At 39.2% G+C, this 21,096-nt stretch overlaps 1 protein-coding gene across 2 annotated transcripts in view; it reads left to right on the top strand.

The window, feature by feature from the left end:
* Positions 1–21,096, top strand: part of SCARB2 (scavenger receptor class B member 2) — a 91,461-nt gene that overhangs the window by 18,696 nt on the left and 51,669 nt on the right. For both annotated transcript variants that reach the window (XR_005215889.1, XM_037830017.1), the window contains exon 2: positions 8,722–8,879. Coding sequence is in view for 1 of the 2 variants with exons in the window: in XM_037830017.1 (XP_037685945.1) it covers positions 8,722–8,879 (158 nt within the window). In the remaining variant the exon portion in view is untranslated. The remainder of the gene's footprint in view (positions 1–8,721; positions 8,880–21,096) is intronic.

Here is a 21,096-nt window from a genome sequence, read left to right as displayed (position 1 = left end):
CATCTTGCATGTGTGTATCAGTATTCCCCTAAATAGAGAGTAAACTTCTGGAATGCAGAAATTATGTCTGTGTTGCTGAGTATCTTCCACAGTGTCAGGTATATATACAGTGTTTTTATGATTTGCATGCATAGTTCTGTACTTTGCAAGAAAACTATGGATTTAGCATGGCTTAAGTAGTTGTTAGGAAAAGGGGTCATGGAGGGACAACAATTTTTCTTTTCACCCACCAAAGGAACTGGCTGTATTTAGCTCTTTAGGGTACTGAATTACTGATAAGATGCCCAAACTGCTAGGTGCTGGTCTATGTGTTTCTGTGTTTCTGATGAAGCTATTGCTTTCACCATGTCTGAATGTGACCAAATGACCAATGAACAATCTGTTTTTCCTCCTCTGGGTGCACTTTAAAGACCCTCCTTGGAGTGTGGCAGTAGAGCTGCTGTTATAAGGCCTGGCATCGTGGCTTTTAATTTCTTCCAAGGTCTGCTATTTGATCACTCCCTGCCAAGCTCTTTTCTCCCAGCTTTGCTTATAAAGCGTTCTAGTATTATATTTAGTTGATTCAACAAATATTTCTCCATGAACTCCATTGTCCTAGGCACTTGTCGGGGTATTATAGTGGGGGAAAACCCTCCTCTTTTTAGATCAGCACTTCTGTTTTGAGAAGCTGTCTGTTAACCTAATATGTTGTTGTCATATTCAGTAGCTGCACTTTCATTTTCACTTTAGTTGTTTTCCTGAAGAGATACCCTGACTGCCTGTCTTGTATTTGTGAGGCTCTCATTGGTTTATCAGGGCTTGGGAAATTTTTCAACCTGCTTACAAATGATCACTCACAGACCTTTAGATTGCTAATTTCTTCTGCTTTTTGTTGATGCCTGTTAAGTTCAATTTTCGAGAATATTTTCTGACCACTTCGTTTCCCTAAGAGCTTCCTATGTAATGTGTTCTGGAGTTCAAAAGAAGTGATTATTAATCCAGTTGAAGGTGTATTCAAAGAATTCATGGAGGAGGGGGAAATTATTTTCTTGACCTTTTCCTGGAAATTTATAGATAAGAAAAAGAGGCCCTTATTTTAATGAAATTTACAACTTTTAAACATTCATGGGCCTTTAAAATCCTCTAGAAGTCCTCTGACTTTTCAAGAAGACAAATAAAATCATTATTATTTACATGTTAGTTGCTCATAATTAATGTATTCATTTTAGGTAGGCTAAATTCTTGTTTCTGAGCTGTTTTTTAGGTGCTACATCCATACTTGTAGTAAAGAGACTCCGTGTAGAACAAAAATGGGTAGTTATATTTATGCACACTTTATAAAAAATGTTGCATGCAGAGGTAGGATGGTAGAGTGGAGAAAAGCTACACTGTATTGCACATCAGCTCTGATACTAAGTAGCTGTACAGCCTAAGTAAGCCTTACCAAATCTGAGGGCCATCCCTGTCTGGTGTTATCTTACTGTCTGAACAAGACTTCATCCTTGGCCTTGCTCCCCTCCACATAGCATAGAGTCCTGTTTAGGAGATAAGATAGAAGACAACAAAGCTCTTAAATAAATGTATGATGAAGTGCATTCATGCTACGGCTTGAAATGGCTGATTAAGTGGCTCAGAACACAGGGGCAGGAGCAGAACACAGGGGCAGACTTCACCCAGGAAAGTTTGATCTGGACCTTGAAGGTTGGAAGAAAAGGCTTCAGGATTTATCTTTAAAATTTTCCATCTCATTCATCTGACCTCAGTTCAGCCACTCAGTACTGATAGTAGTGACCAAGAATATTTCAATAAGGTATTGTTTGGTTAGACATCTGATAATAGGATATTTCTGAATTGATACCAAACCACAAGTAATCCTCCGATCTATAAAACAGTCAACTGGTGGGGTGTGAATTTACTTCCAGTCCTCCAAAGGACTAGCTTTGCTTTGACGCTACATGCATTTATTCCAGAGCCACTTTTTGTTTCTTGCAGAGGTTCTTGATGTTTTCTATTTAATAGAATTATATCATTACGTTCTCTTGCTTTACATTGCTTTTATTAAATTGGAGGCCTGGGCTAATAACAGTTGACATCCTGTTGTATGCTGTATCACCATACATTTTTAGCATGTGGTTTCTAACATATTCTGAAGCTGGTCCCTTTGTGCATTGTCACTCAAAGGCACACTGCCAGGGGAGTGACAGCCGATTTCAGAGATCTGCATCACTTGCTATCTAGTTCTTATTCTTTCAGTAGTAGCTTCATGTTGTCTGTGCCAGTAGACTCCATTTTCCTCCCTTGATTTCCTTTTTTAAAATGTTCCCAATGTTTAATTTTTTTTCTATTCATTATAAAAATTTTGGAAAATACAAAATCTCACCAATGAAAAATTAAAATTATCCAGACTCCTCTACTCCTCCAGCTAATCACTGTTCATATTTTGGCTTGTTTATTCTTACTTTGCATTTTTATCTTTTTCATGTACTTAAATCATTTTGGGGGAAGGGGATTGTGGTCTTTTTTCTTTTACTTTTTTTTTTGTTAGAGAAGTTTTAGGTTTACAGAAAAATCATTTATAAAATGGAGTTCCCATATATATCCCTATTATTAACACCTTGTATTAGTGTGGTATATTTCTTACAATTGATGAAAGAACATTATTATAATTGTTCTATTAACTGCAGTTCATGATTTACATTAAGGTTCACTGTGTTGTATAGTCATATAGATTTTTTTTATTGTTTATTCTAGTAAACACACCACTATATATATATATACAACACCCTAAAATTTCCCTTTTAATCACATTTAAATATATAATTCAGTCTGTTAATTACATTCACAATGTGGTGTACCATTACCAACATCCATTACTAAAACTTCTCAATCACCCCAAATAGAAATTCTGTACAATTTAAGCATTAACTCTACATTCTCTACTCCCACCCCAGCCCCTGGTAACCTAGATTATAGTTTCTGACTCTGTGTATTGCTTATTCTAATTATTTCATATCAGTGAGATCTTACAATATTTGTCATTTTCTGTCTGGCTTATTTCACTCACGTGATATCTTCAGAGTTCATCCATGTTGTCGTATATATCAGAACGTCACTTCCTTTTTACAGCTGAATACTATTTATGTGTATGCCACAACTTTGCTCATTCATTCATATGTTGATAGACACTTGGGTTGCTTCCATCTTTTGGCAATTGTGAATAATGCTGCCTCTAAACATCAGTTTTGCAAATATCTATATGAGTCCCTGCTTTCAATTCTTTTGGGTATATACCTAGAAGTGGGATTGAAGAGTCATATGGTAGTTATAGGTTTATCTTTGAGGACTTGCCAAACTGTCTTCCACAGAGGGCTATACCATTTTATATTCCTACCAACAGTGTACTAAGGTTCTATTTATTCACGTTTACACCAGAGCTTATTTTCCATTTAAAAAATAGTATCCATTCTAGTGGGTGTGAAATAGTATCTCATTGTGATTTTGATTTACATTTCCCTTGTGGGAATGATGTTGAGCATTTTTTTTCATGTACTTATTGGCCCATTTGTATATCTTCTTTGAAGAAAATCTATTTAAGTCTTTTGCCCATTTTTAAATTGGGTTGTCCTTTTGGTTGCTGATTGTAGGAGTCCTTTATATATTCCAGAGATTAAACTCTTATCAGATATATGGTATTTTGGTTTCCTGGCTGCTAGAAACAATACCAAACAATGGATTGGCTTAACAGCTTCAGTGGCTAGAAGGCTTGCTTCCTCCTGGGGTAGATATCTTCTGACTCACTGGCTATCTGTGGGGTTCCTTGGCTTGTCACATAACAATGCGCATAGCAGTGTCCTCTCCTTTCTTTTCAGGTTCCATTGACTTCTGGTTTCTGGCTGCTCCCATGGTCTCTCTCTCTCTATGGCCTTCTCTACAAGGCCTCCAGTAACAGGACTAAAATCTATCCTGATTCAGTTGAGCCACACTTTAACTGAAGTAACTTCATCAAAATGTCCTATTTACAGTAGGTTTGTAACCACGGGAATGAGTTAAGATTAAGAACATATGGGGTACATAACTCCAAGTCACCACATATGATTTCCAAATACCTTCTCTCATTTTGCAGTTGTCTTTTCACTTTCTTGATTTTGTCCTTTGATGTACAAAAGTTTTGTTTGTTTGTTTGTTTGTTGTTTGTTTGTTTCTTTGTTTTAATTAACTTTACTCTTTACATGGCAAAAACCTGTATCCCAAAACAGGAGTTTTGTCTGGAACCAAGAAAAAGCTAAATGTAAGCATCAATATACACAAAATGCACATCTGTGATAGGAAAAATAGGTGAGGACAGGCAGGAAACTTTCAGGAGGCAGAAGCAAATAGCCAACACTTTCGTGGACAAGGAAATGGTAGTTAAGGAGGATTCAAACTTGTGCAGTCAGATTCCCTTGGATTTCAGTTCCATCATCATAACTATCTTGTCACAAGTACTTAACTTTACCTTTAGCTGCACAGAAAAAAAAAAATGCTTCTGATTGGTCTAAAGTGTCTGATATCTCTGTACAAATGCTCCTTTGATGCAACAAGATGAGCTCAGAGAGTTGGACCCAAAACTTCTCAGGGAAAATAAGATTTGGAAAAGGAAGCCAACCTTCTCCATCAAGCAGTTCTGGCAACCACGGACACGGACGGGAATCCTCACTACGTGAGCACAAGCCTTTCAAACAAATTTCAGAAAAATTCAGCAAATGCTGACTCCTTTTTCCAGGATTGCAGTCAAGTTCTGGACGGGCACTGAAATCTGCAAGCAACTTTTCTTGCACTAAGGTGAAATTAGGCCTTAATCCTAGTGCTAGATGTGTCCAACCAATGTGCGGAACTTCCAGCAGCCAAAGGCTAATGATACTGTAATGGATTTCAGGCAGGGATTCCTTTGCTCTTTTACATCCCAAGTGTAAAGGTGTAAAATATTATAATGAAAAGATTCATTGATATTTCCTCACTATGATGACCCTAGCAAAGAATTTCTTTTGTATTTGTATTTTTTTTTTCCATTTTTATTGAGATTGTTCAGATACCATACAATTATCCAAAGATCCAAAGTGTACAATCACTTGCCCCTGGGTAACCCTCATACAGCTGTGCATCATCACACTTAATTTTTGTTCAATTTTTAGAAACTTTTCATTACTCCAGACAAGAATAAAGTGAAAGATGAAAAAAGAAAAAAGAAAAGGAAACTCTAAACCTCCCCTATCCCTAACCAAACCCCCCTCAATTGTTGACTCCTAGTATTGATATAGTACATTTGTTACTGTTTATGAAAAAAATGTTGAAATACTACTAACTGTAGTATATAGTTTGTAATAGGTATATAGTTCTTCCCTATATGCCCCTCTATTATTAACTTCTAATTGTATTGTCATACATTTGTTCTGGTTCATGAAGTGATTTCTAGTATTTGTACAGTTGATCATGGACATTTACCCACCATAGGATTCAGTTTTATACATTTCCATCTTTTGACCTCCAACTTTCCTTCTGGTGACATATATGACTCTGAGCTTCCCCTTTCCACCTCATTCACACACCATTCGGCGCTGTTAGTTATTCTCACATCTTGCTACCAACACCCCTGTTCATTTCCAAACATTTAAGTTCATCCTAATTGAACATTCTGCTCATACTAAGCAAGAGCATCTACATTTCTTCCACAAGGCAGGAGGGAGAGTCAAAGAAGGTAGAGAGGCAAAAGAAAGAGGAAACAAAAAAAATGACAGCTAGGAAGCAGCAAAAGGAAAAATAACCTTAAAACAAAGTAGAATAAAGAATCAGACAATACCACCAATGTTTAGTGTCTAACATGCCTCCCCTATCCCCTCCTCTTATCTGCATTCACCTTGGTATAATCACCTTTGTTACATTAAAGGAAGCATAATACAATGATTCTATAGTTACAGTCTCTAGTTTATGCTGATTGCATCCCTCCCCCAATGCCTCCCCATTTTTAAACACCTTGCAAGGTTGACATTTGCTTGTTCTCCCTTGTAAAACAACATATTTGTACATTTTATCACAATTGTTGAATACTCTAGATTTCACCAAGTTACACAGTCCCAGTCTTTATCTTTCCTCCTTTCTTGTGGTGTCTCACATGCTCCCCATCTTTCTCTCTCAACCGTATTCATAGTTACCTTTGTTCAGTGTACTTACATTGTTGTGCTACCATCTCCCAAAATTGGTGTTCCAAACCACACACTCCTGTCTTCTATCACCCTGTAGTGCTCCCTTTAGTATTTCCTGTAGGGCAGGTGTCTTGTTCACAAAGTCTCTCATTGTCTGTTTGTCAGAAAATATTTGAGCTGTCCCTCATATTTGAAGGACAGCTTTGCTGGATACAGGATTCTTGGTTGGTGGTTTTTCTCTTTCAGTATCTTAAATATATCACACCCACTTCCTTCTTGCCTCCATGGTTTCTGCTGAGAGATCCGCACAGAGTCTTATTAAGCTTCCTTTGTATGTAATGGATTGCTTTTCTCTTGCTGCTTTCAGGATTCTCTCTTTGTCTTTGACATTTGATAATCTGATTATAAGTGTCTTGGCGTAGGCCTCTTCATATCTCTTCTGTTTGGAGTACGCTGCGCTTCTTGGATCTGTAATTTTATGTCTTCATAAGAGATGGGAAATTTTCATTAATTATTTCCTCTATTATTGCTTCTGCCCTCCTTTCTCTTCTCTTCTCCTTCTGGGACACCAATGATACGTTACATTATTATACTTTGTTTCATCCTTGAGTTCCCGGAGACGTTGCTCATATTTTTTCATTCTTTTCTCCATCTGCTCCTTTGTGTGTAGGCTTTCAGGTGTTTTGTTCTCCAATTCCTGAGTGTTTTCTTCTGCCTCTTGAGATCTGCTGTTGTATGTTTCCATTGTGTCTTTCATCTCTTGTGTTGTGCCTTTCATTTCCATAGATTCTACTAGTAGGTTTTTTGAACTTTTGATTTCTGCCGTATACATGTCCAGTGCTTCCTTTACAGCCTCTATCTCTTTTGCAATATCTTCTCTAAACTTTTTGAATTGATTTAGCATTAGTTGTTTAAATTCCTGTATCTCAGTGGAAGTGTACGTTTGTTCCTTTGACTGGGCCATAACTTTGTTTTTCTTAGTGTAGGTTGTAATTTTCTGTTGTCTAGGCATGGTTTCCTTGGTTATCCAAATCGGGTTTTCTCAGACCAGAACAGGCTCAGGTCCCAGAGGGAAGAAATATTTAGTATCTGGTTTCCCTGCCGGTGTGTCTTAGAAAATTGCTCCACCCTTTGATGCCTTGGGTCACTGTGCTTTTCTGCCCAGCAGGTGACGCCTGTTAGCCTATAATTCTTGACTGGTGTGAGGAGGTATGGCCGTGTTCCCCCAGGCTCTGGGGACTGGTTCTGAATGGAAAGAGCCCCACCCCTTTCCTCCTAGAGAAGACAGACCCCTCAGGTGGAGGTCATTAGCATTTCAGTGGTCTCGCTCTCTGCTTGTGGTGTCTCCACCCTTCCCAGAGTCACAGCCTTGGAAACTGAAAATGACTGGGGCTTTCTCCACTGAGCCAAAAAAGAAACAGATAGTCCCCTTCAGACCCAGTCCAAGGCAACCCTCAGGCTCTCCCAGGTCAGTCGTCACCCAAAGCCTCTGTCTGTTTTTTTGGGGCTGTGTACCTGTAGTGAGCAGTTCACACTCGCTACTTAAAACCCCAGTTGGAGCTCAGCTGAGCTATATTCGCTTGCTGGGAGAGAGCTTCTCTCTGGCACCACGCGGCTCCGCAGCTCGGGCTATGGGGGAGGGGGTCTCCCGACCTGGTTCCACAGGTTTTACTTACAGATTTTATGCTGTGTTCTCGGGCATTCCTCCCAATTCAGGTTGGTGTATGATGAATGGATGGTCTCGTTTGTCCCCCCGCAGTTATTCTGGATTATTTACTAGTTGTTTCTGGTTTTTTGTAGTTGTTCCAGGGGAACTACTTAGCTTCCACTCCTCTCTATGCCACCATCTTGCCCGACTCTCTGTATTTCTGATGTACAAAAGTTTTTAATTTGCCCAAGTCCAACGTTAGTGGAATTGGAACGAGTACTCCTCCCATAAGGGAGCCATGGCAAGGAGGGGGAGAAGGGAGTGAAGGAAGGATTGTGGACAAAGAATGCAATCTACTGTAGACATTTTACGTCAGAGAGGCTCTGGACAGGATAGGCATCTCTGATTTGTGGTTTTGTTGGGGATTGAATGAGAAAATGCATTTAAAGCCCCTGGTGGTAGAAGTGGTAGGGATGGGTGTGGTTCTAAAAGTGGCCTGTCTCCCAAGCAAGGCCACTCTTACCAAGCAAGCTGAGACTGCATGGTGCTTCTCACAATGGCCAACTTCTACAGCAGCTGTACACCACCACCATTGGAATCTTCAAAAATCACAAAGCCATTGACTTGTGGGTACTCAATCTATGGCCTTGGTTTTGGTAATACCATGTTTCCACCCATGAGCTGTGCCTCTTGCATCCTTCCTTTACAACAAATATTTTTTGGTGACTTTCTATGTCTTCATAGAGCTAAGGAGGGGCAGGGGCTGGGGGCTTCAATATTTATGTAAGACATGGCCCTGCTCCCAAAGGATTGTAGTTGAATGCCTGTGAAATAGTTAAAATAAAAGAGCTAGAAGATCTGCCTCCTTTGTTCAATGTATATTTTAGTAAATCTTCTTTTGTTTTATTCTCCTAGAATATTGTATTAAAAAATGGTACTGAGACCTTTGACTCTTGGGAGAAGCCCCCTCTGCCTGTATACACCCAGTTCTATTTCTTCAATGTCACCAATCCAGAGGAGATCCTCGAGGGAGAGATCCCTCAGGTAACAGAAGTGGGGCCATATACCTACAGGTGAGTCCTGACTGCCTCCTTGCCATGCCAAAAATATGGAATAACCCCACTGTGACTGGTCCTTGTCCCTTCACGAACGTGGCTCTTTATGCTGTGCTGGGAGCCTGGATTTTGTTTCATGCTAGCTGAAATGCTGCTCTTGGTTGGCACGCATGTGTGATATACCTCAACAGAAAATGGCTTTGAGGACTGGGCTGAGTCTTAGCTTGATATGTTTAGAAATGCAGCTGCTTCCTCCGGAGTTGGCAGAATTTGATTATTAAGCCATGAAGAGCTATTCTCCTTCCCTGACTCTTTTTTTTAAAAATTCAGTTTTATTGAGATATATTCACACACCATACGATCATCCATGGTGTACAACCAACTGTTCACGGTACCATCATATAGTTGTGCATTCATCACCCCAATCTATTTTTGAACATTTTTCTTACACAGAAAGAACAGAAATAATAATAAAAAATAAAAGTAAAAAAGAACACCCAAATCACCCCCCCATCCCACCCTATTTTTCATTTAGTTTTTGTCCCCATTTTTCCACTCACCCACCCATACACTGGATAAAGGGAGTGTGATCCACAAGGTTTTCACAATCACACTGTCACCTCTTGTAAGCTACATTGTCATACAATCGTCTTCAAGAGTCAGGGCTATTGGGTTGCAGTTTGATAGTTTCAGGTGTTTACTTCTGACTATTCCAATATATTAAAACCTAAAAAGGTTTATCTATATAGTGCGTAAGAATGCCCATGAGAGTGACCTCTCAACTCCATTTGAAATCTCTCAGCCACTGAAACTTTATTTTGTTTCATTTCACACCCCCCTTTTGGTCAACAAGATGTTCTTAATCCCACGATGCCAGGTCCAGATTCATCCTTGGGAGTCATATCCTGTGTTGCCAGGGAGATTTACACCCCTGGGAGTCACGTCCTGCATCGGGGGGAGGGCAGTGAGTTCACCCCCCAAGGTGACTTAGCTAGAGAGAGGGCCACATCTGAGCAACAAAGAGGCACTCAGGGGGAGACTCTTAGGCACAATTATAAGCAGGTTTAGCCTCTCCTTTGCAGTAAGGAATTTCATAAGGGCAAGCCCTGAGAGAGGGCTCGGGCTTGGCATACCAAACCGCCCTGATTCTTTTTTTAAGATTGCCCCTTGATTTCCTTTGGTGACTTTTGCACCTCCCTCCCCCAACTTCCCTCTCCAACACACCAGTTTTAGACCCATTTCCAGAATTAGTTGGTGGTCTGTGAAGAATTTCTTGTTGCTGCTGAGCCTCATTCTGGGGATGCCCCCCTCCCTTTTTTTTTTTTTTTAAATCTCTTATCCTCTCCTTTTCCTCTCCCCTTCTGGGTATACAAGATAACCAAGTTGCAGAGCTGGTTAGATTCTTTGTCAGTGACTCCCAATTCCAAACCTGGGCAGTTTAGGAGAATTCCTTACAATCATTTTTTAAAAGATTAGTAAAAGCAGACAGCAAGATCTTTCCTCTTGAAAACTGCTAAATGGTAAATATGCCTCACAATTCTGTCATCATCGATTGCTCAATAGATAGCTGCTGACTGAATCACTTATTATGACTCAGTACTGTTTTTGGAGTTGGGAAATCAGACACAAAAATCTCAGCCCCTGCCTGGGTTTCTCACAGTCTGGCTCTGCAGTCAGGTTGTCTGTTTCATATACTGCCTCCACCTCTTTACTAGCTTTCTATTCCTTGGTTTCCTTATCTATAAAATGGGGATAAAAATAGGACTCTACCATAAGAGTGTAATATGGATTAAATGAGTCAATGAGTCAATATTCATAAGTGCTAACAAAAGTGCCTAGCACATAATAATTGTTAATTAAATGTTGCTATTGTTATTAGTCTTAGTGGAATAATTGTCTTAGCCTGTATAAATCAGGATCCAGAATTGTAAAGATGAACCCTGTTGTTATATGAAGGAATTTTTAAAAACCACCCAGGTTCTCATGTTTTGAATTTTTTCTTATTAGAGAAGTTGTGGGTTTACAGAACAATCGTGGATAAAATAAAGGCTTTGCATTGGTGTGGAACATTTTTACAATTGATGCAACCACATTTTTATAATTGTACTGTTAAATGTTATCCTTGGTTTAACTTAGGGTTCACTGTATTCTGCAGTTTCATGGATTTTTTAAAAAGTTTTTTTATAGTAACATATATACAATCTAAAATTTTCCTTTTAACCACATTCAAATATATAATTCGTGCTGTTAACTACGTTCACGAATGTGGTGCTACCATCACCACCACCCATTATCAAAACTTTTCTTTTCCATCATCCCAAATAGAAACTCAGTACATTTTAAGACTTAATTCTGTTCCCTAACCCAACACCTTCCCCTTGTAACCTGTTTTCTAGTTCCTGACTATGAATTTGCTTATTCTAATTATTTCATATGAGTGACATTATACAATATTTATCCTTTTGTGTCTGGCTTATTTCATTCAACATGATGTCTTCAAGGTTCATCTATGTTGTTGTGTGACCAGAACTTCTTTCCTCTTTAATGTTGAATAAAATTCCTTTGCATGTATATACCACACTTTGCTTATCCATGCTTCAGTTAATGGATATGTGGGTTGCTTCCATGTTTGGGCAGTTGTGAATAATGCCACTGTGAATATCAATTTGCAAATATTGAGTCCCTGCTTTTAATTCTTTTGGGTAGATACTTAGAAATAGGATTGCTGGGTCATAAGGTAGTTCTATACTTAACTTTCTAAGGAACCACCATATTGCTTTCCATAGCAGCTGCACCATTTTACATTTCCAACAGCAATAAATGAGTGTTTCTGTTTCTCCACATGCCCTGCAACACTTGTAATTTTGTTTTTTAATAGTTGCCATTCTGTTAGGTGTAAAATGGTATCTCATTGTGCTTTTGATTTGCATTTTCCTAATGGCTAACAATGATAAACATCTTTCCGTGTGCTTTTTGGTCATTTGTTTATATTCTTTGTAGAAATGTCATTTCAAGTCTTTTACCCATTTTTAGAATTGATTGTCTTGTTTTTGTTGAGTTGGAGGATTTCTTTATATATTCTGGATATTAAACTCTTATCAGATATGTGGTTTCCAAATATTTTCTCTCATTGTGTAGGTAGTCATTTTACTTTCATGATAAAGTCCTTTGAGGCACAAAAGTTTTTTATTTTTATGAGGTCCCATTTATCTAATTTTTCTTTTTTTGCTTGCACTTTGGGTATAAAGTCTAAGAAACCATTGCCTAACGTAAGGTCCTAAAGATGCTTTCCTACATTTTCTTCTAGGAGTTTGATAGTTTGGGCTCTTATGTCCAGGTCTTTGATCCATTTTGAGTTGATTTTTGATATGGCATGCAATAGGGGTCCACCTTCATTCTTTTGCAAATGGGCAGTTTTCCCAGCACCATTTGTTGAAGAGACTGTTCTTTTGCAATTGAGGGGTCCTTGCTGCCTTGTCAAAAATCAGTTGACCATAAATGTGTGGATTGATTTCTGAGTTCTCAATTTGATACCATTTGTATATGTATCTGTTCTTGTGCCAATACCATGCTGTTTTAATTACTGTAGCTTGTTTTTAAGATCAGGCAATGTGAGTCCTCCAACTTGCATCTTTTTCAAGACGGCATTGGCTGTTCAGGGTCCCTTTCCCTTCGATATAAATTTAATGATTGACTTTTCCATTTTTGCAAAGAAAGTTGTTGGAATTTTGATTGGGATTGTGTTGAATCTGTTAATCACTTTAGGAAGAATCAACATCTTAACAATATGTAATGTTCCAATCTATAAATACATATTGTCCTTCCATTTACTTATGATTACTTGATTTCTTTTAGCAGTGTTTTGTAGTTTTCAGTGTACAAGTCCTTACATCCTTAGTTAGATTTATTCCTAAATATTTGATTATTTTAGTGGCTGTTGTAAATGGATTTTTCTTGATTTCTTCTTCTGAGTGGTCATTGCTAGTGTATAGAAACACTACTAGTTTGGGGATTTTGATCTTGTACCCCGCCACATTGCTGAATTAATTTATTAGCTCAAGTGGCTTTGTTTTGGATTTTTCAGGATTTTTTTGTACATAGGATCATGTCATCTGTAAATAGGGAAAGTTTTATTTTTCCTTTCCAATTTGGATGCCTTTTCTTTTTCTTGACTTATTGTTCTGGCTAGAACCTCCAGTACAATATTAAGTAACAGTGGTAACAGTGGACATTCTTGTCTTATTCCTGATCTTAGAGGGAAGGCTTTCAGTCTTTCACTGTAGAGTATGACATTAGCTGTGGGTTTTTCATATATGCCCTTTATCATGTTGAGGGTGTTTCCTTCTCTTCTTGTTTCTTTAAGTGTTTTTATCAAGAAAGGGTGCTGCATTTTGTCAGATGCCTTTTCTGCATCAATTGAGATGGTCATGTGTTTTTTCCCTTTATTCTGTTAATGTGATATATTATGTTAATTGATTTTCTTATATTGAATCACCATTGCACACATGGGACAAATCCCACGTGATCATGTTATGTAATTCTTTTAATGTGCTGTTGGGTTTGGTTTGCTAGTATTTTGTTGACGATTTTTGCATCCGTATTCATCAGAGATACTGGTCTGTAATTCTCTTTTCTTGTGATATCTTTATCTGGCTTTGGTATGAGGTTGATACTGGCCTCATAGAATGAGTTAGGGAATGTTTCCTCCTCTTCAATTTTTTGGAAGAGTTTGAGCAGGATTGGTGTTGAGTCTTCTTGGAATGTTTGGTAAAATTTCCCCTGTGAAGGCATCTGGTCCTGGGCTTTTCTTTGTTGGGAGTTTTTTGATTAGTCAACTCTACTAATTATTGGTTTGTTGAGATCTTCTGTTTCTTCTTGAGTCAGTATAGGTAGTTTGTGTGTTTCTAGGAATTCGTCCATTTCATCTAGGTTATTTAATTTTTCAGAATATAGTTATTCACAGTATCCTCTTATAGTCCTTTTTATTTTAGTGCAGTCAGTAGTAATTTCTCCCTTTTCATTTCTGATATAAGTCATATGTGTCCTCTCTCATTTTTTTCTTTGTCAGTTTAGATAAACACTTGTCAATTTTATTGATATTTTCAAAGAACCAACTTTTCGTTTTGTTGATTCTATTGTTTTTTTATTCTCTATTTCATTTAATTATGCTTTAATCTTTATTATTTCCCTCCTGCTTGCTTTGGGTTTAGTTTGCTCTTCCCTTTCTAGTTCTTCCAGTTTTTAGGTTAGGTCTCTGATTTGAAATCTTTCTTTTTTTCTAGTGTAAGCATTTTATAACTATAAATTTTCCTCTCAGCGTAGCATTTGCTGCATCCCATAAGTTTTGGTATTTTGTATTTTCATTTTAATTCATCTCAAGATATTTCCTAATTTCCCTAGTGATTTCCTCTTTAACCAATGGTTGTTTAAGGGTTCTTTAATGTCCACATATTCATGAATTTTCCATTTCTCCCTCTGTTATTGGTTTCTGGCTTCATTCCATTGTTATTAGAGAATATACATCATATGAATTCTATACTTTTTAATTTACTGAGACTTGTTTTGTGACCTAAGATACTGTCTGTCCTGGAGAATGAGCCATGCACACTCAAGAAGAATGTCTATTCTGTTGTTGTTGGATGAACCCTTTTGTTGTATGAAGGAATTAAAAACACACACATGGGTCCTCATTTTAAAAATCATTTTTATATGTATTTTATCCCTAAAGAATCTCTCTGTGTAGGGTAGAGCAAGTCTGCATCTGAATCTGTCCTGCTTGGGGACAATTAGAAGTTGAACCAGGAGTAGGATCTGAGTGTCCTGCTTTTTTTAAACTAAATTTCTTGGGATGAAAAGGGAGACTCTGCCACCATGCAGAAAATGTATCTGAGAAAAAAAAACCCTAATATGTTTCCTCTAGGTCTCCCAGGCCTCTTCCTGGGAAGAGGTCATTATCCTTGTTGTCTTGAGAAACAGATGTGGGTTCCCTAATTATAACCCAATGAAAACCCGATATTGAGTTTCTTTAGGCGTGGAAACTCACATGTGCATTGAAAACTGTTGAGAGTTCCTGGCTAGGTTGAGTGGGTTGGGAGACTTCCATGGCCTCTGTTGGGCTTGTGGGTCTCTGTATTTACTTTTTCAGTCATCGATCATATCTGATATCTGTCACTCATGACTTGTGATTAAAGTGGAACTTTTTAACACCACTGAAATTAGGATATCACAGCTTTATTGAGCAATTCATGACTCAAGCAGCATCTCATCCAGAAAGTAGAAGGGAGCTCTGCCAACAGGGTACAAGGGGAAGAGCTTATGTAGGGCAAACACGAAGCAAGTGAGGAAATGTTTTGATTGGCTGGTGTTAAGTTTCCAATTTACATGGGGGGTTCTTATAAGTGGGGAGCAGATATACATTGGTTAGCATAGGTTATTTGTTTATTTTTAATAGACTATTTCTACTAGACAGGGACCAGCTAATCACTAAATGTTTCAAAAATTGTAACTTGGTTGAGACTGCTCTACTGTCTTACAAATTCCTGTCCTTGGTATTTGTCAGTTTTTATCTTAAAAAAAATAGTCTCTGCCATGTCTTGGAAAGGTGGCTGCTCCTAGAAACTCCCAATGAGGTGACCATTTATTTTTTTATTATTATTTTTTTTAATCATCATTTTATTGAGATATATTCACATACCACGCAGTCATACAAAACAAATTGTACTTTCGATTGTTTACAGTACCATTACATAGTTGTACATTCATCACCTAAATCAATCCCTGACACCTTCATTAGCACACACACAAAAATAACAAGAATAATAATTAGAGTGAAAAAGAGCAATTGAAGTAAAAAAGAACACTAGGTACCTTTGTCTGTTTGTTTGCTTCCCCTACTTTTCTACACATCCATCCATAAACTAGACAAAGTGGAGTTTGGTCCTTATGGCATTCCCAATCCCACTGTCACCCCTCATAAGCTACATTTTTATACAACTGTCTTCGAGATTCATGGGTTCTGGGTTGTAGTTTAATAGTTTCAGGTATCCACCACCAGCTACCCCAATTCTTTAGAACCTAAAAAAGGTTGTCTAAAGTGTGCGTAAGAGTGCCCACCAGAGTGATCTCTCGGCTCGTTTTGGAATCTCTCTGCCACTGAAGCTTATTTCATTTCCTTTCACATCCCCCTTTTGGTCAAGAAGATGTTCTCCATCCCATGATGCCGGGTCTACATTCCTCCCCGGGAGTCATATTCCACGTTGCCAGGGAGATTCACTTCCCTGGATGTCTGATCCCACGTAGGGGGGAGGGCAGTGATTTCACCTTTCAAGTTGGCTTAGCCAGAGAGAGAGGGCCACATCTGAGCAACAAAGAGGCATTCAGGAGGAGACTCTTAGGCACAAATACAGGGAGGCCTAGCCTCTCCTTTGCAGCAAACCGTCTTCCCAAGGGTAAAACTTATGGTAGAGGGCTCAACCCATCAAACCACCAGTCCCCTATGTCTGTGGTCATGTTAGCAACCATGGAGGTGGGGTAGGCGAATACCCCTGCATTCTCCACAGGCTCCTCAAGGGGGCACTACATCTTTTTTTTTTTTTTTTCCTTGTTTGTCTTTTTTCTTTTCTTTTTTTTTTTTTTTAACTTTCCCTTCTTTTTTCAAATCAACTGTATGAAAAAAAAAGTTAAAAAGAAAACAAACATACAATAAAAGAACATTTCAAAGAGACCATAGCAAGGGAGTAAGAAAAAGACAACTAACCTAAGATAACTGCTTAACTTCCAACATGTTCCTACTTTACCCCAAGAAAGTTACATAATATAGCAACATTTCAGTGAACTTGTTCCTACTACATCCATCAGAAATTAACAGACCATAGTCATTTCTGGGCATCCCCAGAACGTTAAATAGCTTATCTGTTCTTCTTGGATTATTGTTCCCCCTTCCTTAATTGCTCTCTACTGCTAGTTCCCCTACATTCTACATTATAAACCATTTGTTTTACATTTTTCAAAGTTCACATTAGTGGTAGCATATAATATTTCTCTTTTTGTGCCTGGCTTATTTCGCTCAGCATTATGTCTTCAAGGTTCATCCATGTTGTCATATGTTTCACCAGATCGTTCCTTCTTACTGCCGCGTAGTATTCCATCGTGTGTATATACCACATTTTATTTATCCACTCATCTGTTGAAGGACATTTGGGTTGTTTCCATCTCTTGGCAATTGTGAATAATGCTGCTATGAACATTGGCGTGCAGATATCTGTTCGTGTCACTGCTTTCCGATCTTCCGGGTATATACCGAGAAGTGCAATCGCTGGATCGAATGGTAGCTCTATATCTAGTTTTCTAAGGAACTGCCAGACTGACTTCCAGAGTGGCTGAACCATTATACAGTCCCACCAACAATGAATAAGAGTTCCAATTTCTCCACATCCCCTCCAGCATTTGTAGTTTCCTGTTTGTTTAATGGCAGCCATTCTAACCGGTGTTAGATGGTATCTCATTGTGGTCTTAATTTGCATCTCTCTAATAGCTAGTGAAGCTGAACATTTTTTCATGTTTTTCTTGGCCATTTGTATTTCCTCTTCAGAGAACTGTCTTTTCATATCTTTTGCCCATTTTATAATTGGGCTGTCTGTACTATTGTCATTGAGTTGTAGGATTTCTTTGTATATGCAAGATATCAGTCTTTTGTCAGATACATGGTTTCCAAAAATTTTTTCCCATTGAGTTGGCTGCCTCTTTACCTTTTTGAGAAATTCCTTTGAGGTGCAGAAACTTCTAAGCTTGAGGAGTTCCCATTTATCTATTTTCTCTTTTGTTGCTTGTGCTTTGGGTGTAAAGTCTAGGAAGTGGCCTCCTAATACAAGGCCTTGAAGATGTTTTCCTACATTATCTTCTAGGAGTTTTATGGTACTTTCTTTTATATTGAGATCTTTGGTCCATTTTGAGTTAATTTTTGTGTAGGGGGTGAGGTAGGGGTCCTCTTTCATTCTTTTGGATATGGATATCCAACTCTCCCAGCCCCATTTGTTGAAAAGACCATTATGGCTCAGTTCGGTGACTTTGGGGGCCTTATCAAAGATCAGTCGGCCATAGATCTGAGGGTCTATCTCTGAATTCTCAATTCGATTCCATTGATCTATATGTCTATCTTTGTGCCAGTACCATGCTGTTTTGGCAACTGTGGCTTTATAATAAGCTTCAAAGTCAGGGAGTGTAAGTCCTCCCACTTCGTTTTTCTTTTTTAGAGTGTCTTTAGCAATTCGAGGCATCTTCCCTTTCCAAATAAATTTGATAACTAGCTTTTCCAAGTCTGCAAAGTAGGTTGTTGGAATTTTGATTGGGATTGCATTGAATCTATAGATGAGTTTGGGTAGAATTGACATCTTAATGACATTTAGCCTTCCTATCCATGAACATGGAATATTTTTCCATCTTTTAAGGTCCCCTTCTATTTCTTTTAGTAGAGTTATGTAGTTTTCTTTGTATAGGTCTTTTACATCTTTGGTTAAGTTTATTCCTAGGTACTTGATTTTTTTAGTTGCTATTGAAAATGGTATCTTTTTCTTGAGTGTCTCTTCAGTTTGTTCATTTCTAGCATATAGAAACATTACTGACTGTGCCGGTTTGAGTGTATTGTGTCCCCCAAATGCCATTATATTTGTAGTCTTGTGTGGGGCAGAAGTTTTTGGTGCTGGTTGGATTTGCTTGAAATGTGCCCCACCCAGCTGTCGGTGATAATTTTTATGAGATGTTCCCATGGAGGCTTGGCCCCACCCATTCGGGGTGGGCCTTGATCGGTGGAGCTATATAAATGAGCTGACTCAAAGAGGAAAGAGAGTGCAGCTGGGAGTGATGTTTTGAAGAGAAGCAAGCTTGCTAGAAAGGAACGTCCTGGGAGAAAGCCATTTTGAAACCAGAACTTTGGAGCAGACGCCAGCCATGTGCCTTCGCAGCTAACAGAGGTTTTCCGGACGCCATTGGCCATCTCCAGTGAAGGTACCCGATTACTGATGTGTTACCTTGGACGTTTTGTGGCCTTAAGACTGTAACTGTGTAGTGAAATAAACCCCCGTTTTATAAAAGCCTATCCATCTCTGGTGTTTTGCATTCTCCAGCATTAGCAAACTAAAACAGATTTTGGTACCGAGAGTGGGGTGCTTTTGCTGCTGAGTTTGCAAATACCAAACATGTTGGAACGGCTTTTTAAATGGATAATGGGGAGTTTCTGGAAGAGTTGTGAGGAGCTTGATAGAAAAGGCCAAAACTGCTTTAAAGAGACTGTTTATGGAAATATGGACTCTAAAGATACTTCTGATGAGGACTTGAGCAGAAATGATGAATGTGTTGTTGCAAACTGGAAGAAAGGTGATCCTTGTTTTAAAGTGGCACAAAATTTGGCAAAATTGAGTCCTGGTGTCAGATGGAAGGAAGAATTTAAAAGTGACAACCTGGAATACTTAGCTGAGGAGATCTCCAGACTATCTGTGGAGGATATACCCTGGCTTCTCCTTGCAGCTTATAGTAAAATGCGAGTGGAGAGAGATAAACTTAGAACTGAACTCTTGGGTTCAAAGAAACCAGAAGCTGATGGCTTAGAAAATTACGAGCTTCCAGGGGGTGGAATCCCAGAGGCTACAGCCCAACATGAGGATGTAACCAAACACAGAACCCAGCCGCCATTTCAGTACAAGCCAAGATTGGAGATGGAATTATCCAGAAAGGATTTGTGGAAAGTCCTGTTGTCTGATGGCTTTGACCCCTGTGTGCTTCATGCAAAGCCAACAGAATTTTTGCGAGATCTTTATAGACAGAGCCATTGCCGGTCTGGACTGGAGGAGACAGACAAGGAAAAAATTAAAGGAAAAATTTCTTCAAAGACAGAGCCGTGGAGGTTGAGGTCTGGAGTCAGGAGGTCTAGGGCTGAGAGAGCGGAGCAGCCCACATGCAGGGAAAGGGTGAGTTTGCCCTGGAGGTCGAGGGCGGGCCTTCCACCTCGTTGCTCAGGAAATGTCCTGCCACCCCAAGCCCCAAAGAGGGTGGAGCACATTCCCAGGGAATTGGGGAGAGCCTGGCTGCCACCACGCTGTTCTGAAGGGGTTGAGCGTGTGCCCCGGAGATGGAAGGGAATCCGGGAGCTGCCCCGATGTTTGAGGAGGGTGGGGCCGAGAAGGTGGTCTCCCCAATGTGTGGATATATTGGAGCACTCACCTAAGTGTTTGGAGAGGAAAGGGCTGCCGAAAAGGCCCTTAGGAAGGGTTAGGCTCCCGCTCTCTCAAGCCCCAAGGATGCAACGTCGTTCTGTAAATGACTCTCAGACTTTGAAATCTAATGGAGTTTGTCCTGCAGGTTTTAGGAACTGTTTTGGTCCTGTTAACCCTGTTTTCCTTACTCTTTCTCCTTATGGCAATGGAAATGTTTATCCTATGAATGTCCCTCCTTTGTATATTGGAAGCATATAACTTGTTCTAAGTCCACAGATCCAAGCTAAAGGAAAAGTATGCCTTAGGACTGACCACGCCTATATTTGATTTTGATGGGATTTTGTACTTAACTTTTGTTACTGAAATGATTTGAGTTTTTGTGGTATTGTGATGGAATGAATGTATTTTGTATTTGGAAAGATAATGTCATTTTGGGTTCCAGGGGGTGGAATGTGCCGGTTTGAGTGTATTGTGTCCCCCAAATGCCATTATATTTGTAGTCTTGTGTGGGGCAGAAGTTTTTGGTGCTGGTTGGATTTGCTTGAAATGTGCCCCACCCAGCTGTCGGTGATAATTTTTATGAGATGTTCCCATGGAGGCTTGGCCCCACCCATTCGGGGTGGGCCTTGATCGGTGGAGCTATATAAATGAGCTGACTCAAAGAGGAAAGAGAGTGCAGCTGGGAGTGATGTTTTGAAGAGAAGCAAGCTTGCTAGAAAGGAACGTCCTGGGAGAAAGCCATTTTGAAACCAGAACTTTGGAGCAGACGCCAGCCATGTGCCTTCGCAGCTAACAGAGGTTTTCCGGACGCCATTGGCCATCTCCAGTGAAGGTACCCGATTACTGATGTGTTACCTTGGACGTTTTGTGGCCTTAAGACTGTAACTGTGTAGTGAAATAAACCCCCGTTTTATAAAAGCCTATCCATCTCTGGTGTTTTGCATTCTCCAGCATTAGCAAACTAAAACACTGACTTATGTGCATTAATCTTGTATCCCGCTACTTTGCTAAATTTGTTTATTAGCTCT

The sequence above is a fragment of the Choloepus didactylus genome, chromosome 3 (genome assembly GCF_015220235.1).
Source record: "Choloepus didactylus isolate mChoDid1 chromosome 3, mChoDid1.pri, whole genome shotgun sequence".
NCBI lineage: Eukaryota > Metazoa > Chordata > Mammalia > Pilosa > Megalonychidae > Choloepus > Choloepus didactylus.
This window is presented reverse-complemented; position numbering and strand designations above follow the sequence as displayed.